The 24,997-nt window shown below is 47.6% G+C and overlaps 1 protein-coding gene across 1 annotated transcript in view; it reads right to left on the reverse strand.

Moving 5' to 3' along the window:
• SPG11 (SPG11 vesicle trafficking associated, spatacsin) overlaps window positions 1–24,997 on the reverse strand; it is an 82,333-nt gene that overhangs the window by 737 nt on the left and 56,599 nt on the right. The window contains exons 27-39 of the mRNA XM_062205817.1: window positions 23,465–23,572; window positions 19,262–19,424; window positions 17,393–17,607; window positions 15,520–16,264; window positions 7,361–7,500; window positions 6,407–6,605; window positions 5,870–6,007; window positions 4,164–4,297; window positions 3,404–3,511; window positions 1,900–2,068; window positions 1,427–1,515; window positions 1,107–1,262; window positions 292–443 (exon numbers count right to left, since the gene is read on the reverse strand). Of these exons, the coding sequence (XP_062061801.1) occupies window positions 292–443; window positions 1,107–1,262; window positions 1,427–1,515; window positions 1,900–2,068; window positions 3,404–3,511; window positions 4,164–4,297; window positions 5,870–6,007; window positions 6,407–6,605; window positions 7,361–7,500; window positions 15,520–16,264; window positions 17,393–17,607; window positions 19,262–19,424; window positions 23,465–23,572 (2,516 nt within the window). The remainder of the gene's footprint in view (window positions 1–291; window positions 444–1,106; window positions 1,263–1,426; window positions 1,516–1,899; window positions 2,069–3,403; window positions 3,512–4,163; window positions 4,298–5,869; window positions 6,008–6,406; window positions 6,606–7,360; window positions 7,501–15,519; window positions 16,265–17,392; window positions 17,608–19,261; window positions 19,425–23,464; window positions 23,573–24,997) is intronic.

Consider the following 24,997-nt stretch of genomic DNA (forward strand, 5'->3'; position numbering starts at 1 on the left):
CAGGTACGGTAGTTAGGAGAAGCTTAGGACTCCAAAAGGCACCTTCCACAAAGTGAATAGTTAGCCTCTCATTTTTAGTACAAAGCACCACGGGCAGACTTCTCCTTGGCACGTTTGCCTACACCTGTTCAAAGATCTCTTCCCTCTGGGGATTCTTTATCACTGCCATTTTATTTAAGTAGAGGGATGGCTAACAGCATGTTGCACTGAGGCCACAAAATTCTTGCTTTTGTCTCACCTGAAAGCAGAGGCTATAACATGAAATGCTTACAGTCAATTTTTAATACTCACTTTTTAGAAATTTCTTCAAATATACTGGGTTTTAATAACCGTTGCTGCTTAAATTCTTCCAAGTAATTAAAATCTCCTGTAAGAATCACTTTTTGGTACAGAATTTCAGCCCAGTCTGGAACGAAGTCGTAGGCCTCAGCCACGATAGAAGCCTTAAAAGGATGGAAGAGGACGCCATGAGAGCCCATTTGTTGTACAGCTGAAGGCAGTCTGCTGTAGCCAGCAGTCCTGTACACGCCCACAATGATGACCATGGCCAGATGATGAAGTCTCTGTGCCTATCAGAGCCGGTGGAAAGTCCGGTGTGGGTTTGGCATTTCACCTTCCACAAACTCCCAAACACCTTTCCCTCAGTGTTTTCATCTTCCTCGTGGTGAACTGATAGAACTGCTAGGACAGAGTATGGCTCCCAGTAAGTCAGCTCTGTCAGGAACGGAAGGGCAGATTCCCCAACAGTCCTCTTCATTTGGGCTGGAAACAATCCCCTAACAACCCTGACGAGTCCCTGTGCTAAACCGTGTGCACCATCCTGTAAATGCTGGGTTTGGGGCTGGTTGGCTCTTGCAGAATTGTCTGGCAGGGATAGCGCTCCGAACCTGAATCTTCCCCGTGCTGTCAGGGCCAGCTCAGAGGCAAAAACGACTGCTGTCTCGCCATCTGCCTCGGCCCAAGCAGTAAGCTAGTGAGAAACACCAAACTGCCCTGGGTCTGCCACTAGCCCTGAGACCTTGGATGAGTCACCGAGCCTCTGGTTCCCGTGATGGGACAGCAGGGAGAGAACGTGCTGGCTGTGTCGGCAAACCTTGGTTTCTTACCTGGTAGAACCGAGGTAGGGCCATGATACAGTCCGGTAGCTTGTGGCGGCTCAAATTGATGAGCATTGTGTTCTGGCCAGTGTTCAGAAAGTGGATCTGTAGCGTTATCAGCTTGGTGAGCCGGTGACAGTGCTGGGCCTTGCGCACGCAGGAGTCCTGAGGGACAGCGGTGGAGGGAGGCACAGGCAGAGGAACAACTGCGTAGCTGCCACCTTCTGCATGACCACCTCAACCACTACACTCACCCTTTCCGCCCCTGGTTGGCTCATGACCCCTTCACTGGGAAGGGCCCAGGGCCAGTCTGCAGTAACACTGGTTACCTTGGCATAACTCTCGGCCGCATCCACCATCAGCGTCAGGGCCTTCAACAGCAGCTGCTTCAGCTGGTGCCCCTCCTTGAGGCTGTCCTCTGCAGGGGAAGCAAGGAGACTCGCTTAGTCTGGCTGCCAGCCAAGGCGCTGCCCCAGCAGCTGCCGTCACAGGGAGGCGGCACTGTCTCATTAGGTACAAGCTGCCGAGCCAGAAATGCCTTCGTCCTTGCTGTAACTTCATTCTGGAGTAGGATTGAAGACCCTGTAGCTCTGAAACATCAAAGCAGGCTTATGCGGTGTGATGACACTGCACGCACAGGTTTCAGGGCCCCCTTCCATCTCCCGACTGCCCAGCCGGGGCCCCTGATGCGTGACGAGTTCCCACCTCAGCTTTTCACAAGCTCGTGGGCTCTTGCCCTTGGTTCCAAGACCCTTCCCCAGCAAATGGCACTGCTGTAGGGTGGTGCTGGGGCCTTACTCACCCCAGGGCTGAGACTCTATCAATTTCAGTTGGATGCAGGCAGCTGCCTCGTGGTTCTCGCCGATCTCCCGGCACATGCTGAAGCACAGGGCAATCATGTTGTGCTTCTCACTGTCTCCAGGGCGGCAGCGTTTGATGTAGTCCAGTAGGGCTGTTTTCAGCGTCCCACTCTGCCCGGGAGAGAAGGAGGGAGCACCAAGAGCAAGGTCTCAGTCAGGCACTGCAAGGCGGGCCACGGCGGGCAGGGCCCTGGCAAGGCAGCTGCGTCCCTTGGTTCTGAAAATTTCTTGTAAACTCACAGGAAAAAGGAAAAAATGAGCAAAAAGGAAAATGAACACAAAAGCATAGGCTATCCTTGGTATAAAAAGACAGCGTACTCTGCTGTGGATAGAATGAATCTTTCAGAAGGGAGAAGCCCTAGAAATACATGTAGGTCGATCTGACGTTTCCATTTCTAAGAATCTGTTGCTGAGGAGAGAAGCGAGGACAGTGCTAGGATGAATGCCATATGGGTATCTAGTAACAGTCCAGATGTGCACACTAAGGCCACAGCGCCAGTGAAACTGATGGGGAAGATCTGACTTGGGAAACAGTCCTGATACACTTACTGTTAAGGGAAGAGTTTTGGCCTTCTTCCCATGTTAAAATATGTTTTGGGGTATGAGTGCCACTGTTAGCATTGGCTGTCTCCAGATGGAAGACACATTGAAGGCTTTTTTTCTGTGTTTTCTTTTCGAAGTGTCTTACATAGAATATGCATTACTTTTGTAATCAGGAAAAAAATCATTGAAAGAATATTTAAATGCAGCTGCCAGATTGCCTAAAAATTTTGACAACCTTCTGGGGGCTCTTGCAAACACCTGCTAGCTGGACTAATCCATCCTGAAACTGGCCACCATTACAGGAAGATTTTATTTCTTTGTGCTTTTGTCTATTAATCCTGCTTGGCTGAGCCCAGGTTCCTAGAAGCCAAAAGTGCATTCAGTTTTTAATTAACTCTTCAGAAGTAAAATAAGCAGAAACGATAATCAGCCAAATGAATGATTTGGAAAGAGGCTATGAAACATATCTGGTGTCACAGAGCCTGCTGGGGACACAGGCGCATGTCAGGTCTGCTTCCAAGCCTCCTTCCTGGTCATTGCCAGTGGCCTTATAATAACCCTGTCTTGCCCAGGCCTTCACGTTCACTTCCAACTCAGCCGTCAGCAAGTGACTTTCATGGTCCCCTGAAACCTGCTCACACTAAAAGCTGTCCGACAGCCTTGGTGCTGGACGGGCCCCTTGCAGCGGGGCGCTCAGAAGGATTCTGCTCCCACCAGAGCAGGCATGTAGGACAACAGAAGCCAAGGTGGAGGGGGACAAGCGCCTTTTCTTCAGCACTCAGCATGCTCACTACTTGGTATGTTAACTGAAGCCACTAGTATGTGTCCTGGAACCCTGATGGGGTTGACCCCGAGAAGAGCTGAGCCTCCCAGACATCCTGGAGCTCACTGCTTTCCACTTACCGGATCCAACTTCTTCCTCATCAGCACCTCGAAGTAGTGCTTCTTATGCAGCAAATCAAATATGTAAGTCATCTCGTTGTACCTTCCGATGCCGGTGAGGAGGCGGACCTGCAGAGGGAGGGCGCCTGCGTCACCGCGAGTTTTCTGCCAGACCGCTGGCCCCATCAGTTTGGTTGTTTTCAAATGCCAAGCTCTAGGGTGAGAAGGGCCAAGGCCAGGCTGCCATGCTTTGGTCCCTCCCACGTACCCAACAAGGGGCTTCTTTGGAGGACTGAGAAATGCCCGTCACTGGGACGCCAGCTGCTGTCCCCCTTCTGTGTTGTGCATGAGACTATCAAGTGCTGAAGGCTCCCCCGGGAGGCAACCTTCCTCTTCCCATTATTCCTCACAGCGGCCGGCGGCTTGCTCAGCCACTCAGGTCAGTGTCAAGGCCAGACAACGTGGGCATACGAGGTGTGAGTTAGAGGAGCGTCTCAGCCTTGTTTTAGGGGGAGAAACGCAGCTGTGTGAGCTCGGCTAGGGGTGTGGCAGCCTGAACACAGCAGGGACACGCTGGCTTCCTACTCCTTGGCGCACTCGGCTTCTGACAGCAATCAAAGCCTGCAGAAGAGGGTTGGACTGCGTGGTCAACCACTAGGTACACAGTGGTATCAGAGGGGTCAAATTCCCAGGACCACATCTGTTCCGAGCTGGCCCGCAGCCCGTCACTCCTCTCACAGGTTTCCTCGGGATGGAGGGCAGGGCTGAGGGATCTACTCACCACCAGTCCGTACTCCTCGTTGGGAGCCAAGTGGTTATCCGTGAGCATCCGGGCAGCCTGCAGGACCTGGATGATGCCCTCCATGTGACACGACAGGGTGAAGCAGTGATGCGCCAGGATGAGCAGCTCTGTGGCTACATGGGAGGGCACTGGTAAGACAAGATTATGAACCCAGGCCTCCCGCTTTCAACCTCAGCCCCGCAGGAGGGCGAAGCGGCCTGAGAGAGAAGGCACCAGTCCAGCAAGGATGCTCCTACCACTTTGCTAGGGTCCCTGGTCTCACCCACTTGAGCTCTGGGACAGCCCTCTCTGTGACAGCCACGGATTAACTGTCCTCAGAGCCAGTCACATAGTGACCGTACTGCCGGAAGGCCCAGCAAATGAGACCAAGGAAGCCTTGTCTGCTAAGTGGGAGTAGCTCATTTCAGACAAACTGATGGAGCTCCTGCCAACATAAATCCAAGGGCCTTTGCTTGTTATCTCAGTGGAAGGTCTTGGGACTATTTAACTATTTGGATTTCTAGATTAAACTGATATTTGACAGATCCAAAAGTACCACACAATCATTGTTGCAAAGTTAAAAGGCAAACTGGGGAAAGTATTTGCCACGTGGAAGATTCTCAACACGTGAGGCTATGCTCATGGGCTTCTGTATCCGTAGGGCCCTACTGAAACCTACTGATGACTACTCCTCCAGGCCTGCGTCTGAACACTTTGTCCAGAAACCTGGTGTGGTTGGTCCGGCCCCATGCTGGTCTGCGAGTGCCGTGCTCTGTCACTGTTCCCAGCGCCAGGGGCCCAGCAAGCCTGGTGCCCCTCAGCAGCCGGCGCCGAGCAGGGCTGAGACAAGGCAGAAGCGCTACTTTAATAATGGAACTCTCCAACCTTGAAAAAATCTCCACTCATTTGTTCAGTAAACCTTGGGAGGATGCTGTGGGGGGCCTCTCAGATCTGTGAAGTGGAATCAGCTCCAGACAGTGACACACTTCAGATTGCTTCAGTGGGAGTGAAAAGTGAATGTTTTTTTCCATGGAATGAAATTGGTGTATGTATGTGAGCCTGTGTGTGTGTAAATAAACATGTATTTCAGAGCCTTAAACATGAGCATACCCTTGGATCAGCTGTTTATTTTAGGAAAATAACTGTGGATGTGCAGAATTTGTGTTGAAATAGCAAGAACAGAGGCAACCTGAAGGTTCCCCAATGGTAAAAATGTTTAATTACATGTGAGAAATACTGTGTAACCACTAAAATTGTATCAAATATGAGTGTCATAAAATGTAAAGTGATTAACAGTATAATGCTATTTTCAAGAAAAGAAAGCTTACAGTCTTGCCAAGAAAAAGCTCAGAGATACACATATTACTGACTGCAGATCCTGAGCTGCACCGAGTGACAAACGAGCAGGCTTTGAGATCACAGGGACTGGGTTTAAGTAGCGACCCTGACGCGTCAGCTTCCAAAGTAGTCTTTGCCTCAGTTTGTTTCCACTCTGCAGGGCACTACACAGGAGGTGGAAGGTTCCAGTCGCCTGTGGAGTCTGGCCACACTTGGACTAAGTTTTCTTCAGTGCACACCCAGCTTTCTACCAGAGGGTTAGGTATCCAGGCAGGAACAAGGACTCAAGAGTTTTAGAAAAACCACTCCCAGGAGACTTTTGTACAACTATTTTGACCCAAAATACAAGAAAAAGGTCAAGGACTTACTGCACGACAGCTCCCCGTGCGGGACGGCGGAAATCTTATCCAGCAACTTCATGCCCACCAAGGTGCGGTCTGGACACAGGGCAACCAGTTGAAGACACGGCTGGCTCTGCTCTGCAGGGCTGCACACGGGCTTGTGGCCTGCGTGCAAAGATCCATTTCTGTCTCCTGCACGGAGAACGCAGAGAACAGGGAGGGAGGAGGGCAGGAGCCCAAGGTGGCAAGACTGCTCTGCCCTGGCGTGGGCACCCCAGGGCGGGGGGAATGGTGATGGAGCGCCCTCTGCCAGCTGTCTCCCTGTTTACCTGCTGAGCTCAGCAGTCTTGGCCTGATGTCATCTCCCAGGCCACAGAGAATTCTTAAACTCAAAATGGCACAGCTACTCTAGGCACAGTCACAAAATACAAAGCAGAACAAAGTAAATGCAATTTGTTCTAATCCAGAAATGAGAGGGCAACAGACAGCATGTACCACCAGCAAAGTCTTGCCTCTGGGAACCTGAGCATGTGGAGAGGATGGGGAGGCCTGGAGGGCGGGCACCTGTTCCCTCTGATGGGGTCAGCAGCTCCCGTGTCACCGCTTCAGCCACGAGTTCAGCCACGGTGTCTGGCTCGAGGCCCTGGGTGCTGATGAAGGCCTGGGCGCGTCTGCATCGGTCAGGCTGACAGGAGGCCAAGATCGCCCGGAGCATGGCCTCGCCATCCTGTGTAGCAACATCCGTGTAGGAACAGCCCAGCTCCTGAGGGAAGGCAAAGCCTGTCAGGGCCACTGCAGGAAGCCAGGAAAGGGCACAGGAGCGCTCCTCTGAAATCAACTCCATTGTTCTCTGGGCTTAGATCCCTCCCCGTGAGCGGAAGCCTTAGAAGCAGCTAGCATCTTCTTCCAGACCCTTCATACAATCTAACTGAAGCCAAGTGACAGCATCAGGTGACGGTCTCTGGTTAAACACGATCTGTTCAAGCATTATCCAATGTTAAGAAAGCCGATTAAAACACAGCCACCCCTTCCTTATTCCTACGGCAGTAGCGAAACCATGTGTGTCTTCTCCAGCGCCAAGGGCCATGACTTAGTGCTCTGCTCAGCTGTGTGACTGTCATGAGTTCCACATCCTGTCCACTATTTTCCCCTTCCAAAAAAGACCCAGCTAGACACTTCCTGGCTGCTGTGGCCCATCTATAATCATTGCACTCCATACGGAATGCTCCCAACAACCATGATGTGAAACCTGGGTCAGCAGGTCCTAAGGTCATGCTCGAGTTGCCATTTTCAGAAGAACCAGGGGCCCACAGAACTGAACTGCCTTGCTCTAGCCTTCTGGTTGGCTAAGCTACCGTCGGAACTCAAGGTGCCTGGAAACTTGCCTGGTGTCCTCACTTCCTACTACTCCGAGATGGACTTAGGCGGGCCCGACAGGAGCTCTCCTCCAGGTCACGGTCCTCCTCAGAAGGGCTCCCTGGGCAGCTTCCTGCGTGGACTCCCCACCCCGGCACGTACCTTGGCAAGCTCATACAGACAGATGATCTGGCGGCAGTAGTTCTTCCCGTGGAGGCACTTGCTCGTCAGAGTTTCCAGACTGAGCACCACTTCATCGCTGGGGGGCACCATCACCAAAGACTGACTGTCCAAACTTGACGCTGGAAAGAGATTCAGGTTTGAGGGCTAGCTCCGCTGTCGGCCTAAGGCCTCTCCCCGGCTCCCCATGACTCCACCTCTCTGATCACAGCTTCTGGCACGGTACTCCCATGGCTTCCCCTGGGTCTAGGATCACCTCTAAACAAGGCCCCACTTAAATTTCTTTTTTCAACTTCTAAGAAATTCCAACCCAGGATACCTCCACCTGCTGTAAACTCAGCCACCTAACGAGCACTCCGGCGCTCTGCACCATGACGCTTGCCCGAGTCACCTGTCCTCCCCACGCCCTTCACAGCGAACAAATACCAGGTCTCATTGACGACCTCCAGGTCATCCCACCGGTCACCGCCCTGTACAGCCCCCATCACGCAGCATCTGCTGTCTGTCCCCCGTGCCAGACCCCTCTCGCCTGAGCCAATCTTCCACATACTGTTTCTAAAAAGCAAATATGTATTATAGGTAGAGAAACATCACATTCCTGATTTTAATGAAACTTCTTAGCCTGAAGTAAAAAAGCTTTCTCAACTTGATTAAATGGATTCTACTAAGAAGAAAGCAGAAAAGGATATGTAACAGTAATAGTAAAAATGAAACAGAAACATCTAAGTATCCATAAAGTACTGTTAAACAAAGCTTGGGACACCCAAACAGAACAATACTCCGTAGCCACTAGAAAGGGGCCAATCTGTACACACTAACAGGGAAAATGTTGTAGAGCAAGGTGACATTAACGGTAAACACGTGTGCATGCCTATTCCAGCACACCGAGAACGTGTGTGCCAGGCAGGGACACTGACTGACTTCGTACTTTATGCACATCTTTGTGTGTGATTTGTTTCACTACACGTGTCATACTTTCACATATAAGTTTTAAGCATTAGGGGCTGGCACTGTGGCACAGCGGGTAAAGCCACCCTCTGCGGTGCTGACATCCCATATGGGTACCGGTTCAAGTCCTAGCTGTTCCACTTCCAATCCAGCTCCCTGCTAACACACCTGGGAAAGCAGTAGAGGACGGCCCAAATCCTTGGGCCCCTGCACCCACGCGGGAGACCTGGAAGCAGCTCATTACTCCTAGGCACATTAGCGGGAAGCTGGACCTACTTGGCACACAGGGAATGTCAGCATCACAGGTGGCAGCTTAACCCACTGTGCCTTAATACAGCCCCATAAATCTCAGCTTTTGCCAGAAGAAAGAAAAGGGAAACTTCCAGGAGCTAGCTGAACTACAGAGGCTACTCCTAGGTTGTACCTGTATCAGATTCTAACTAGCAGACCTAAGCCTCTGAGAGCCGAGTTAACAGAAAGACAACCACCCAGTCACAGTCACAGACAGGCACACGGAGCAGATCTGAATAGATCAGCTAAGAAAGCTGAGCTCATGGTGGAACTGCAGCCCACAGAAAGGCTTGGAACCTAACCAGGTCAACTGCTATTAGTATCCACAGTCTGCACAGGATTTAAATAAAACGCAGAGTTTCAAATAGTATATACTATTCAAAGTCTACAAAACTACTCAGCATACAAAAAAACAGGAAAATCTCAACACACAGGATTCTAAGATAATTAAGATATGTCAGCTCGCATTCAAACAATAGATACTGAAATTATCTGGGGGCCAGTGCCATGGTATAGTGACACCATATGGATGCTGGTTTGAGTCCTGGTTGCTCCACTTCTGATCCAGATCCTTGCTGATGTACTGAGAATGCAGCAGAAGATGGCCCAAGTCCTTGGGCCCCTGCACCATGTGGGAGGTCTGGAAGAAGCTCCTGGCTCCTGGCTTCAGATCAGCCCAGCTCTGGCCATTGTGGACATTTGGGGAGTGAACCAGCAGATGGACGACCGACCTCTCTCTCTCTCTCTCTCTCTCTCTCTCCCTTTTAAATAATGAAACTTTTTTAAAAAAACAAATTATATGAAAGACTTTGAAGCAGATCTTATACAAATGTTCCAACAAGCAATCATGTATATTTTTGAGATGAACTAAAAATCAAAAGCCTCAAAGATATGAAGATATAAAGAAATTAGAAGTGAAGAATAACTGAATTTTAAAAAATCATGAAATAAAACTCAGGCTGGCGCTGCGGCTCAATAGGCTAATCCTCCGCCTGCAGCACTGGCACACCAGGTTCTAGTCCTGGTCAGGGCGCAGGATTCTGTCCCGGTTGCCCCTCTTCCAGCCCAGCTCTCTGCTGTGGTTGGGAGTGCAGTGGAGGATGGCCCAAGTCCTTGGGCCCTGCACCCCATGGGAGACCAGGAGAAGCACCTGGCTCCTGCCTTCGGATCAGCGCGGTGTACCGGCCGCAGCGCGCCGGCCATGGCGGCCATTGGAGGGTGAACCAATGGCAAAGGAAGACCTTTCTCTCTGTCTCTCTCTCACTGTCCACTCTGCCTGTCAAAAACAAACAAAAACAAAACTCAATAGCAGAATGGAAATGCCAGAGAGACAGTGAAACTGAAGACAGACCAACAGAAATGATCTAACCTGAACAGATGAAAAAAAAAAAAAAACAGCAAAGCCTTGGCGACTTGTGAGATAACAACAAAAGTTCTATATTGGTGTCATGGAAGGTCCAGGATGAGAGAAGGGAAGAGTATGGTGCTGCAAAAATTATGGAAAAAAAAACAAAACCATGGTTGAAACCTACCCAGGGTGGGTGACGTGGTCCAGCAGGGTAAGCTGCCACCTGCAATCCCGCATCCCGCATCCGAGTGCCTGTCTGAGTCTTGGCTACTCTGCTCCTTCCTGTCCAGCTCCCTACTAATGTGCCTGGGAAGCTGCAGGTGATGGCCCAAGAACCTGAATCACTGCTACTCACATGGGAGACCCAGAGAGAACCAGTGGACAAAAAACTGACCAGTCTCTGTCACTCTGCCTTTCAAATAAATAAATAAATAAATAAGCTGAAAATAAAAAAAAAAAGAAAGAAAAAATACCAAAGTTTGGTGAAACATAAACCTACCCATTCGAAAAGCTAACTCAATTCCAAATACAGTAAAGCCAATGAAACACACACCCATCACAATATAACAAGTGCTGAAAATGACAGACAGAAAAAAAACTTTAAAAAAGTATTTACTTTTCATCTACTTGAAAAGCACAGTGAGAGCCACAGTGAGATCTTCCATCTGCTGATTCATTCCACAAATGCCTTCAAGAGCCAGAGCTGGACCAGCTCGAAGCCAGGAGCCTGAAACTCCATTTGGGTTTCCCATGTGAGTGGCAGGGGCCCTAGCACCTGAGACATCATCTGCTGCCTCCCAGGATGCACTAGCAGAAAACCAGATCCGAAGCCGAGGTGGGACTCGATCTCAGGACCTCTAACGTGGGATGCAGACATCCCAAGCTGTGACTTACTTCACTGTGCCACAATACTCACCCCAGAAAAAAAACTTGAAAATCACCAGAGAAAAATGCACTATCTACAGGTGAACAATGGTTCAAGTGACTGCAGAGTTCTCATTGTTTACTGGGGATACAAAAAGGTAGTGGTATATGATTTTTAAGTGTTGAAAGAAAATAAATTTTCTATATACAACCAGAACATCCACAGAAATGAAGGTTAGAGACATCTTCATAAGAAGAAAAACATTTAAAACAACAAAGCATCTATGGCTGGCAGACAGCCCTAGAAGAATTACTAAGAAGTCCTTCAGGACAGAAGGAAAATGAACTGGAATGAAATTTGGAACATCAGGAATGAGGGAAAAGCAACAGAAATTATAAGTATCTAAATATAATAGATTATTTTCCTCTTAAATCTTAAGATATGAAAGGACTTAAAAGATAAGACATTAGGAAGTGATTGGACTGAATTAAGGTGCTGGGGAGGGCCCCGGTGGTCAAGTCATGGTAGATTTCTAAGGGAGGAGCATGCTCCTTGTCCCTCTGCATCCTGGCTCACCACTGCTATCCTTCCCCACACACCTCCCCTTTGCTGGCCTCCACCCTCATCAGATGCAGGACTAAAGGGGCAGCTCGATCTTGGACTGTTAATCTCCAAAACCATGAGATGAAATAAACCTTTTTCTTTCTACTGAGCTCCTCTTCAGTGTTTCTCAGAGACAAAAAGCTGATTAAAACACCTTGAATGCATAGAACTCAACTTTTCTTACATGACAGTGAACCTAGCTATCAATTCCATTTCCATGAATTTTTTGAAGTATCCAAATATTTTTCTGTTTAAAGTAAAAATTATAGAGGTCAGCACTGTGGCGCAGAAAGTTAAACCTCCACCTGCAGTGTTGGCATCCCAAACCGGTGCCCACATGCAATGTTTGACCCACTATGCCACAGCCCCAGTCCCTAAATAAGTTCTTTTTAAAAACTTATTTATTTGAGGGGCCAGTCCTGTGGCGCAGTAGGTTAACGCCCTGGCCTGAAGTGCGGGCATCACACATAGGCACTGGTTCAAGACCTGGCTGCTCCATTTCTGATCCAGCTCTCTGCTATGGCCTGGGAAAGCAATAGAAGATGGCCCAAGTCCTTGGGTCCCTGAACCCACATTGGAGACCTGGAAGAAGCTCCTGGCTCCTGGCTTCGGATCAGCACAGCTCCGGCCATTGCTGCCAATTGGGGAGTGAACCAGCGGATGGAAGACTTCTTTCTCTCTCTCTCTCTCTCTCTCTCTCTCTCTCTGTGTAACTCTGACTTTCAAATAAATAAATAAATCTTTAAAAAAAAAACTTATTTATTTGAAAAGTGTGGGGAGGGAGAAGTAAAGAGGAAGAGAGAGCTAGAGTGCTTTCTCACCCCCTGGGTCACTCCCCAACTACCCATAATAGCCAAGGCTAGGCTGAGGCCAAACCTGGGATGCAGGAACTCAATTCTGTCCCCCCATTGAAGTGGCAGGAACCCAGTTATCTGAGCCATCACCACTGCCTCCCAGGTTCTGCATTAGCAGGAAACTAGAGTCAGGAAGCAGAGGTAGATATCAAAGCCAGGCACTCTGAGATGAGATGTGGGCATCTTAACTGCTTGGGCAGACACCCAAGATGTAAGACAGACAACTGGGCTGTGCAGGAAGCCAAGGAGAATGATCTACATCATGGTGATGCTCCTACATTCCAGTTGAGGTGGTACAATTTTGAGTCTAAGTAGATTGTGAAGACTTTTTTTTTTTTAATCCATCAAACAACCATTTAAACTGTGCAAAGGTACATAGAATCATAATGAATTAAAATGGATGATCAAAAAAGGTTCAAATAACCCACAAGGCAGGGAAAAGACTTCAAAGAAAACTAAACTGTTAAAATTCACCCAAAAGAGATAACCTTGAAAAGCCCTATAATTATTAAAGAAATTGAATTCATACTGAAAAATCTTATAAAAAAATCTGTAGATTCAGATGGTTTTACTGATAAATGCTACTAAACATTTAAAGAAGAAAAAACACCATATCTAGTATCTTCCAGAAAATTACAGAGAAAATACTGGGGCTGGCACTGTGGCACAGGTTAATCCTCTGCCTGCATCCCATATGGGTGCCAGTTCAAGTCCTGGTTGCTCCACTTCCAGTCCAGCTCTCTGCTATGGCCTGGGAAAGCAGTGGAAGATGGCCCAGGTGCTTGGGCCCCTGCACCCACTTGGGAGACTGGGAAGAAGCACTTGGCTCCTGGCTTTGGACTGGCCCAGTTCCGGCCACTGCAGCCATTTGGGGAGTGAACCAATGGAAGGAAGACTTTTCTGTCTCTCCCACTGTCTATAACTCTACCTCTCAAATAAATAAAACCTTAAAAAACAAACAAACAAAAAAAAAAACACAACCTTTCAATTCATCAAACCAGCCTTACTGTAATTCAAGAAAACAGACAAAAAAAATAAATAAATAAATCTCAGATCAATATTCCTTATGAACATAGATGCAAAAAAAAAAATCTTCAACAAAACAGCAAATCAATTCCAGTAACATTATCAAAAAAATAATGCACCAAGACTAAGTAGAATTTATCCTAGGAATACAAGGATGTTTCAGTGTTCAAAAACCAGTAAATTTAATCCACCATATTAATAAAGAAAGAAAAAAACCACATGACTAGTGGACAAAATTCAATATTGATTCATGATTAAAAACTTCAGGGGGGCCGATGCTGTGGCTCACTTGGCGAATTCTCCGCCTGCGGCGCCGGCACCCCAGGTTCTAGTCCCGGTTGGGGCGCCGGATTCTGTCCCGGTTGCTCCTCTTCCAGGCCAGCTCTCTGCTGTGGCCCGGGAAGGCAGTGGAGGATGACTCAAGTGCTTGGGCCCTGCACCTGCATGGGAGACCGGGAGGAAGCACCCGGCTCCTTGCTTCAGATCGGCACAGTGCTGGCTGTAGTGGCCATTAGGGGAGTGAACCAATGAAAGGAAGACCTTTCTCTCTGCCTATAACTCTACCTGTCAAATAAAAATAATAAAAAAATTAAAAATAAAAAAAAAAACTTCAGAGGGCCAGCACTGTGGCGCAGTGGGTAAAGCCACAGCCTGTAGTGCTGCATCCTACATGGGTGCCAATTCAAGACCAAGCTGCTCCTCTTCTCATCCAGCTCTCTGCTATGGCCTAGGAAAGCAGTAAAAGATGGCCCAAGTGCTTGGGCCCCTGCACCCGCGTGGGAGACCCGGAAGAAGCTCAGCTCCTGGCTCCTGGCTCCTGGCTCCGGATCGATGCAGCTCTGGCCATTGCGGCCAATTGGGGAGTAAACCAGCGGATGGAAGACCTCTCTCTCTCTCTCTGTAACTCTTTCAAATAAATAAAATCTTAAAAACAAAACAAAACAAAACAAAAAAACTTCAGTTGACTAGAACAGAAGGGAACTTCTTTAACATGATAAAGCACATCTCCAAAAAACTGACACCTTATATCATACTTCATGATGAAAGACTGCCTCCGCTCTAAAACAGCAAGGGGACTGAGAAGACAGCGTGCTCACAGCCCAGAGCCCAGGCAGACCATCCGCCACGGCAAGGATGCCCATCTCAGCTCTCCTAGCCAGCCTGGGACTGAGGGGCATAAGCAGTGTGAAACATCAACAACAGGAAGTGAAAGGCAGGGCCGCACTGTGGCTTAGCAGGTAAAGCCACCGCCTGCGGCACCAGCATCCCACAGGAGGCCAGCTCAAGTCCCAGATATTCCGCTTTCAGTCCCTGCTAATATGCCTGGGGAAGCAGCAAAAATGGCCCAGGTCCTTGCGCCCATTGGGAGACCCGCAAGAAGCTCCTGGCTTCAGCCTGGCCCAGCCCCAGCTGCTGCAGCCATTTGGGGAGTGAACCAGTGGATGAAAGATCTTTCTGTCTCTCCTTCTCTGTAACTCTTTCAAATAAACAAATAATCTTTAAAAAAATAGTAGTAAATTACATACAGTTTGTAAAGGAAGAAATTGCAGATGACATGATTATCTAGCTAAAAAATCCCAAGGAATATACAAGAAAACTCCCAGAATAAGCAAGGTTAACATAAAAATTAACCTTATGTCTACCTACTACAACTGGAAACACGATTACTTGTACAGAAGAGACTTCCGTGAGCTTGGGGCTGGCGCTGTGGCACAGCAGGTTAAGTCTCCACTTACAACATCTGCATCACATATCAGTGTTGGTCTGAATTCTGCTACGCTGCTTCCCATGGAACTCCCAACTAAGGTGCTTGGGAAAGCGGAAGATGGCCTAAATACTTGGGTCCCTACCTCCCATTTGGGACACCAGGATGGAGTTCCTGGCTACGGCCCTGGCCTGAACCAGACCTCCCACCCCCACTCCTGCTGGCTGTTAGAGCAAATGGGGAGTGAACCAGTGGAAGGAAGATCTCCGTCTCTCCCTCTATCACTCTGCCTTTCAGTTAAATAAATAAATAATCTGAAAAAAAAATTCTGTGAGCAGGGTACAAGCCAGACGTATTTCTACTTGACTGTCTAGATAATCACCTCGTTTACAGACTGCCTGGGGAAAAGCTGCTACCCCTTAACTTACTGACCCTTCCTTCTTGGAGCGAGTGCTGACAACGTTAGTTAGGAGTCAGGCAAGCTTCACCGCCTTCACTTACTGCTCTGGACTTTCCTCGGAGGAACAGCAAGCTCTTCTTCCTCAAGCAGCTCAGCACTCTGGAGGAGAGCACGGATCTCTGGGTGCAAGTCATCCACGCTAGCTTGCCCTGACGCCAGCGCTCTGCAGTGTAACACCAAGGCAACATCTCGGTTATAGAAATGAAAATACCGGCACACTCTACTCGCCTCGTGCACACAGCCATCGTCCAACAGGCGCCCTACCAGAAAGTTCAGTGAATCCTGTTCCTTCCAATCTAGTCTAGGCTCACATGTCTCTCTGGATGGAAGGCCATTAAGTTCTAAGTATTTTGATGAGTTTAGAGCATCCAACTTGGAGAAGGAAAACTCACTGGCTAAGCTATCAAAGGAAAGTTCACCAGTAGCTGAGATCTGTCGAGAGAATCTGGGCTCCATCTCCTCCTGGTTTCCCCTGAGGGTGTGCTGGGAAATGCGACAGAGCCAGATCTGTTTCTCCAGCGCCTCCAGTTTGTCCAAGGACACCGGGTCATCCTTGGCAAGCCAGTGCCCGGCCAGGGTGAGTAGTAGGTGGCGTTCCTCAATACTGCCCTGTCCACTTGGGTGCTCACACACTCCAAGAGCTTGGGATGAGAAAAAGGAAGAGGCTGCTTTGCTTGAGACAGAGTTTTTCTTAAAATTATCATGGCATTTTTTCCAGAAGTCAATTCTTGCTTGTGTCAAGGACCACTGTTCAACATGTTTTAGGGTCTGCATTTCCTGTGTTACCTGTGAAATTTAACAGAGAAAAATTTTAGCCTTTCCTGGATAAAGAACATCATAATATAAATGCTCCCCAGGTATACCAAATCAGAGAATATGGGACCTGGCTGCAGATGACCCTGGATATTTTAAGATGACCCTGGAAAGTTAAGGTATGAAAAACAATTGTCTGTTTATCTAACTCAGTGAGGTTCAAGAGACAGCAATCTTGTATTTAATTCTATCCAAAAGAAAATAACTGTAGCATATTCTGTGGTGAAACTTACCATGTGAGCATACACTTTTCAACAATGGATAAATTAAGTGCATCCTTTTTTTTTTTTTTTTTTTTTTTGACAGGCAGAGTGGACAGTGAGAGAGAGACAGAGAGAAAGGTCTTCCTTTTGGCCGTTGGTTCACCCTCCAATGGCCGCTGCAGCTGGCGCACCGCACTGATCCAAAGGCAGGAGCCAGGTGCTTCTCCTGGTCTCCCATGCGGGTGCAGGGCCCAAGCACTTGGGCCATCCTCCACTGCACTCCTGGGCCACAACAGAGAGCTGGCCTGGAAGAGGGGCAACCAGGATAGAATCCGGTGCCCCGACCGGGACTAGAACCTGGTGTGCCGGCGCCGCAAGGTGGAGGATTAGCCTATTGAGCCGCGGTGCCGGCCGAAAGCGCATCCATTTTTTTAAAAAAAAAGTTTATGTATTTGTTTGAAAGGCTGAGTGATAGAGAGATGGAGAAATGAGAGAGAGAGAGACAGAGAGAGAGGTATCTTTCACCTGCTGCCTCAATCCCCAAATACATACAACATGAAAGGCCGGGCCAGGCAGAAACCAGGAGCTCCATCTGGGTCTCCCACATGGGTGGCAGGAACTCAAGTACTTGAGCCACCACCTGCTACTTCGTAGGTACATTAACAGGAAGCTGGATTGCAAGTGTGGTAGTTAGCACTTAACTGGCATTGCAATATGGGATGCAGGCATCCTAAATAGTGGTTTCACCCACTGAGTCACAGCACATGCTCCTCATCCATTTCTTAAAGTAATATTTATGTCAAAAGGAAAAAAGCCTTAGCTCCTATAAACTATGTATCTCATTTTATTCCCAGTTTAATAAGCTAAGATTTTAAGTAACTTCAAAGACTAATGATACCTCTTTAATAACCAAGTTGTCCACAGGTAACTCAGCTAATTCTGCTACCCTTCTGGCCAAAGCAAACTGTCCATCTGTTTGCAGTCTTTCCAAAATAGATCTACATTCATGCTGAAAGTTTTCAGTGCTGTAGCTAGTAATAATCATCTGACTAATGGCGACAGATGTATCCTTCAAAATTTGGCTCAGAGCATACAGCTTCTTTACATCTGGACCTGTGCCAAAGAGAACAGGATATAATTTATTTAATCAATGAAATGTCACTATGGCACTTCAAGACCAACTAAGTATCAAGAGGGAAATACATATTTAACACAGTTAAAAGAAAAAAACTTATTTTTCTACCCTGACAAGCACAAGAAGCCCTAAAATAGTTCCTATATATCAGATACCAAAAATGATCCTGTGAAAACCTTAGGAGTAACATCTGGTTGAACTTGCAATCCCTTTACTAAAAATTGTTAGAGATTAGCACATGGACTCCATCTGTACCTCTGGCTTTACACACAGAGAACAGCTATAGCAGCTTCCTATGCAGTGGCAATGTGGCAGAGTGTGGGAGGACTGCAGCCATTTACCCAGGCTACTCCTATGTCTTTCTGAAATTTCCTCCAAATCTGTTTTGTTGTTTGGCCATTTGCTCATTCAATGAAAGCATCATGTGGTTCAAGACACAGAATTTGAAGTACAGTGAAAACGGCAGCTGCCAAAATTCATGGTTCTACCGGCTTCATCACATTCCAGATGCAGCACCAAGTGCTCCTCCCGACATCCACCTACTTAACACAGGGAGACCCAGCTGAGCGCTCCCTCATGTCCCTGGGAAGTTGTTACCCACAGTAACATGAAGAATTCTCTGCCAGCAATACATGTGGCTAGGTTTGCGGCCACTCTCCAACAGCCTACACAGCACCTATGTATATCCTGGCATGAGGGAAGCACGTAAGAGACATCCCCTGGAAGCCTGTCTCTAATGCCACCTGCTGCACATTTAGGTAGTTCCAGGGACAGTGAGATAACCTGCACCACAACCACTCATATGGAGACGCTGGGTTTCTTGGCTGGCACCCTAATAAAGCAGATGTTTAAAGAATGTATTTTTGTTCTCCAGCGTATACAACATACTACACAGACACAACACAAATACTCTGTAAAAACAAATCTTTAGTAATGGTTAAAACATTTGCTTTGCATAGTAACTGACAAGCACTATCTTAAATACACTGCTTTTGGGAAACAACTTTTTCCCTCCAGTCATCAGGCCCACGCCTACTGTATTTGGTACCGAGTCTAGCATTCTGTCGGTGTTCCTTCCAAGAAAACCTGAGCTCTCCAGCTGAAAACTCATGAGTCTGAATGTGATAAAATAATCCTGATAATGGAAGCATCAGAATCTAGTGTTAAAGAACAACACTTTCACTCAGCAAGAATGTGAGGTTATCCAAATACCTAAGGAACATTGGCTTTACTGAATAAGTTTAGAGGCTGCCAGTGTCTGGAGGAGTCTGCAGCCAATAAGACACTGTTTCCAAAACATGCATGGTCAGTTACGCACTCTTCAAGCTGGTTTTTGATCCAAAGCAATGGTGACATGTCAAGGCTGCTTTCCAGAGGCAGCAATGATAGCGGCATTGTCATGGAGGCCAGGGGACAAACGTGGCTATTTGACAACTGCTTGGAATGAGACTGGCTGTTTAATTTATGATGTGGGTTGCTGTACTGTTTTGAATGTTTTAACCACAATTTGAAGGTACACCTGGTAATGGATATAACGTTATGTATTATATATATATATGTTAATTTCCTGACTACCCCTCTAAATCTTTGCAAGATTAAGAAAGCTAGGCAATAGCAACTTAACTGTCTTACCATCAGAGAAAAGATGCTGTATTCCAACGGACAGTTCTAAAACCTTCCCCAGCTCATACTGGGTCTGACACTGCTGCGGCATAAGCTTCAAAAGGAAACACACCTGATCCTTCAGCCACGCGGCAGGGATAAAAGGGTGTATCTTGGTGGCTGCCGTGTCAAGCTATGGGAAAACAACAACAACAAATAAACAGAGAGGGACCGGCGCTGCAGCGTAGTGGGTAAAGCTGCTGCCTGCAGTGCCAGCATCCTATATGGGCACCAGTTCAAGTTCAGCTGCTCTACTTCCAGTCCAGCTCTCTGCTATGGCCTGAGAAAGCAGTGGAAGATGGCCCAAGTCCTTGGGCCCCTGCACCCGTGTGGCAGACCCGGAAGAAGCTCCAGGCTCCTGGCTTCGGATTGGTGCAGCCCCAGCCATTGCAGCCAATTAGGGAGTGAACCAGTGGATGGAAGACCTCTCTCCATCTCTGCCTCTCTGTGTAACTTTCAAACAAATAAATAGATCTTTAAAAAAAATTAAAAAATACTAAACAGAGAGGCTCAGGTAAAGGGTTTCACAGGAACAGCAAATGAAAACTCCTGAAACTGGGACCATCTAAGAAAGCTGAGATATCTTCAAAAGGCATCTGTCTCAAAGGGGGATGCTCACGCAGGTCCTTTTTTTTTTTTTTTTCTTTTTGACAGGCAGAGTGGACAGTGAGAGAGAGAGACAGAGAGAAAGGTCTTCCTTTTGGCCGTTGGTTCACCCTCCAATGGCCGCCGCGGTAGGCGTGCTGCGGCCGGCGCACCGCGCTGATCCGATGGCAGGAGCCAGGTGCTTATCCTAGTCTCCCATGGGGTGCAGGGCCCAAGCACTTGGGCCATCCTCCACTGCACTCCCTAGCCACAGCAGAGAGCTGGCCTGGAAGAGGGGCAACCGGGACAGGATCGGTGCCCCGACCAGGACTAGAACCCGGTGTGCCAGCGCCGCAAGGTGGAGGATTAGCCTATTGAGCCGTGGCGCCGGCTACACGCAGGTCCTTTCCAAATGGCAGGAAGTGGTGCTCAGAGAGCTGGCACAGACAAGCCCTCCTCAGCAAGCTTTGCAGTCTCTGTGGGAGGTCCCATGTGGGAGGTCCCCATGTGTCCTAGTCAAAGAGGAGCTAATGCATGTAAGTACTCCAGTCAGTGACTGTCAAATTAACAGCCTGCTGAGTTACTGTGGAGTTAATCAAATGTGTTTCACTTAGCAGCTTTTTTTTTTTTTTAAAGATTTATTAATTTGAATGACAGAGAGGCAGAGAGAGAGAGAGAGAGAGAGAGAGGTGTCTTCCATCCGCTGGTTCACTCCCCAGATGGCTGCAACGGCTGGAGCTACACCGATCCAAAACTAGGAGCTTCTTCTGAGTCTCCCACGCAGGTGCAGGGGCCCAAGCACTTGGGCCATCTTCTACTGCTTTCCCAGGCCATAGCAGAGAGCTGGATTGGAAGTGGAGCAGCTGGACTTGAACTGGTGCCCATATGGGATGCACTGTAGGCGGTGGCTTTTCCCATTATGCCACAGTGCCGGCCCCTAGCAGCTTCTTTAGATAATTATTTAGGTCCACCCTTGAGTCCAGAAGATTTTGAATTCATATATGAAGACCACTTAGAAAGATTTGCTTAACTTTGCTGAGCTGGTTCTACTGCTTTCCCTGTAGTTTACATTCTTGTTAGAGAATCGTCTCAGTTAAGAAGTTGGAGACTTAACATCATTTCAATCAATTGTTGAAACAATTAGAACAGTAACTCCAAGTGACAAGCTCTGTTTTCTACAAGCAATGTGGCAAAGACATCTAAGACACTGCAGGACTAAGAGGTGAAGGCAGAGACTAACAGGAGTAGGGCTTTCCCACCTGATGTTTATTTATATCTACCAGAAAGGCAGAGTAACACTGGCATGTGTGTGCACGTGCACACACACACAGAAATATCTTCTATCTGCTCGCTCACTTCCACTTCCGATTGCCTACAACAGTCAGGGCAAGGCCAGACTGAAGCCAGGAGCTGGGAATGCAGCTCAGTCTTCCACATGGGTGGCAGGGGACCAAGAACTTGGGCTTTCATTTGCTGCCTGCTAGGATGCACTAGTGGGAAGCTGGATCAGAAGCAGAGCAGCCGGGACTCCAATCATCCCTCTGATATGGGATGCAGGTGTCTCTCCAGTGGTCTAATCCATTGCGCCACAAGGCTCACCCCTTGACATTTCCTTTGGGACTTCATTCCTGATTTTTCCTTGGCCTTTTGCTTTGTATTGTTTTTGGAAGACCATGATTTGGTTTTTGGTAATTGCAGTTTGATAGTCATACAACAAAATCACAAAATGTTGTGGGCCTTTCGGTGCAACAGAAACTTAACCCCTTGGTTTAAAAAACTGTATTTATTATATGTTAATAGACTACAAAACTTTAGTTCATTACATCTGTGCCTAGTGCCAAGTCAGGCAGTAGACTTGGCTGGATACTTCCTATTTACTTCTGATCACATCATGAAAGTCACTCAGGAGGTAAGTCTAATATACAAAGAGGTTCTGGGCTCTGATGTACATCACCAAAGTACAATACTCTCTTCAATGGAATGACAAGATTGCCAAAACCTTAAACTAAGAAATGGCTTATAAAAGCTGATGTCACATTACTGCTGTCTCCTTGCTCCTGGTTGGAATTTCAATCTCTGCTTTCTTTCCTGTATCCCGTGTGGACCTCCCTTGTCTTCTCTCATCCTCCTCTTAAATTTCAACACAGCTTATCCAAAATCTTAAAATGAAAATCATTGTGCTTTTGGAGCCTCTCTCCCACTGAGAACAATTTCAGAAGTTTACAATAAGAAAGAGTGTTGGAAGTTAGCTCATTATTAGATACCAGTCTAAATACTATTAAGGAATGTTTCCTATAACCCTTCCAATCAGACGTTGGTTTTTAATGTATTTTTTTTTAAAGATTCATTTATGTGAAAGAGACAGAGAGAGCGAGCTTCCAAATGCCTGCAATGGCCTGGACTGGGCTAGGCTGAAGCTGGGAGCCAGAACTCCACCTTGGTCTCCCATGTAGATGGCAGCTTTCCAAGTACTTGGACCATCATCCACTGCTTTCCCAGGCCTATTAAATGCAGGAAGTTGGATCAGAGGTAGAGCAACCAAGACTCAAATTGGTATTCCGATGTTGGAGTCCTAAGTGGTGGCTTAACTGCTGCACCACAACACTGGCCCCAGACTGATTTCTGGGAAAGCCAAAAGTCATATAATACTTCTACCCTTAATTCCTTATTTTCTTGAGGGTTCTTAGTAAAATTAGCTAGAATTAGGACATGAGTTCTTATTTACTTATTTAAATACAGGAGCTTCCTCCTTGTCTCCCATGTGGGTTGCAGGGGCCCGAAGACTTGGGCCAGCTTCCACTGTTTTCCCAGGCACATTAGCAGGGAACTAGATTGGAAGTGGAGCAGCCCAGGACTTGAACCAGCACCCATATAGGATGCCAGCACTGCATCAAGTGGCTTAACCTGCTGTACCACAGTGCCAGCCCCAAAAGAGTATTTATTTGAAAGTCAAAGAGAGACAGATCTTCCATCTGCTAGTCAGCTCCCCAGATACCCACAATGGCCAGGGCTCAGCCAAGAGCCAGGAGCTTTTTCTGGGTCTCCCACATGGAAGGCAGGGGCCCAACTACCTGGGCCATCTTCCGCTGCTTTCCCAGGCCACAGCAGAGAGCTGGATCAGAAGTGGAGCAGCTGGGCCATGAACCAGTGCTCATATGGGATACTGGTGTCAGAGGCAGCAGCTTTACCTAATGCCAGCCCCACTAATGCAGTACTAAATGCCCTTCACATTCAACATCGCTGGAGCGATCCTGGATTGGCAAACTACAGCCCAGGAACCACTACTCTCCTCTCCACTGTCCACAGCAGACACCATTAATTCTTTTCCCACAGAGTCGGGCTTTAAAACCTAAGGATACCGATCCCAATTAGCACATCACCTGAAACCCCTCTGTTCATGACACCTGATAGGCTACTGAGTGAGGCAGCTCATGCCCTGGCTTCACCACCTCTGGAATGGTGTTAACGGACTCCCTTTGAACTGCCACATCATCACCGTTCTGCTGCTCCATCCCCACTGTCTGCAGCCAACAGGTCATGGCGACCAATTTCAGGTCAGCAAGGAAGAGCACAATCATTCCAACTCACAGTTTCAAGGCTCTTCTGGAACTCCAGAAGTTTAACTTCAGCTTCTTTATAATTCTTGAACAGCATACACAGTTCATACATCTCCATCATCAATAGTAATGGAGAATCCTTTAAAGAGATCACACAATTACAAGATAGTTAATATTTTCTCAGAGAATATTGCCAAATATGATGATGTTAAGAACTGTTAATAATGGCTTCACAGAATTAAATCATACATGTCACAAATAAAGGAAGTTAAAAATAAAGGAAGTTAGATTTTTATTTCTTTTTGAAAAGGGCATTTGGGCTTGGCATACCTACTCAACAATCTCTTAAAAATTTGAGAGGCAGAAAGAGAGAGGGAGACAGAGAGCAAGTGATTCACTCCTGAAACATCTGTAAAGGCTGGGCCTGGGAGGGAGCAAGAGCCAGAAGTGCAATCCAGGTCTCCCATGTTGTTGGCAGAAACCCAATTCCTCAGGGCATCTCTGCTGCCTCCCAAGGTCTACATTAGCAGGAAGCCGGAGTAAGGAGCTGGAGCTGGAAATTGAACCCAGCAGATGTGGGAGTCTTAACCACTAGGTTAAAGTCTTCTCCCGGGGCTGGCGCCATGGTGTACTAGGTTAATTCTCCGCCTGCGGCCCCGGCATCCCATATGAACACCGGTTCTAGTCCCGGTTGCTCCTCTTCCAGTCCAGCTCTCTGCTGTGGCCTGGGATAGCAGAAGATGGCCCAAGTGCTTGGGCCCTGCACCCGCATAGGAGACCAGGAAGAAGCACCTGGCTTCAGATAGGCACAGCTCCAGCCATTGCAGCCATTTGGGGAGTGAACCAGTGGAAGGAAGACCTTTCTCTGTCTCTCTCTCACTGTAACTCTACCTGTCAAATAAATTAAACCTTTCAAAAAAAGTCTTCTCCCAAAAATCCTTTCATTTAAAAAAATTTTTTGAATGTATTTGAAAGGCAGAGAAGATGGAGACACAGAGAGCTATTCTATCTGCTGGTTCACTTCATAAAATACCCACAACAGCTGGGGCTGGGCCAGGCTGAAGCCAGGGGCCCAGAATGCAATCCAGGGCTCCCATGTGGATGACAGAGACTCAGGCACTTGAGCTACCACTGCTGTGTGACAGTGTGCACAGTAAGAAGGTGGAGGCAAGAGCGGAGCTGGGACTTGGAACTGCCATAAAGGATACAGGCGTGTCAAGTGGTATGTTAACAGCTCTGCCAAACATCTGTTTCCACTCCTGGCCAGCAATTCATTTTCACTATTCTAAATGGTACTTGGCCCACTATATATGGGCTGGAGACTTTCCACTAGGTGGCGCTATTAGCAACCTCTAACTAACACTTTCGGACAACTGGCTCCATGTATGAGCTGTATGAGCTGTGCACTCTTCTAGCTTCCAATGAAGTGGCAGCTGTTCACTCAGAAGACAAGAGTTTGGAATCAGATGCTGGCATGAGAAGATAATCCTTTGAAACATCATTAACTGAAGTGATTTTAAGCAAGCTCCCTTTTGTAAATCAATGGTTCTTTTGTGCTTTGTAT

This window comes from Lepus europaeus, chromosome 11 (genome assembly GCF_033115175.1).
Source record: "Lepus europaeus isolate LE1 chromosome 11, mLepTim1.pri, whole genome shotgun sequence".
Taxonomy (NCBI): domain Eukaryota; kingdom Metazoa; phylum Chordata; class Mammalia; order Lagomorpha; family Leporidae; genus Lepus; species Lepus europaeus.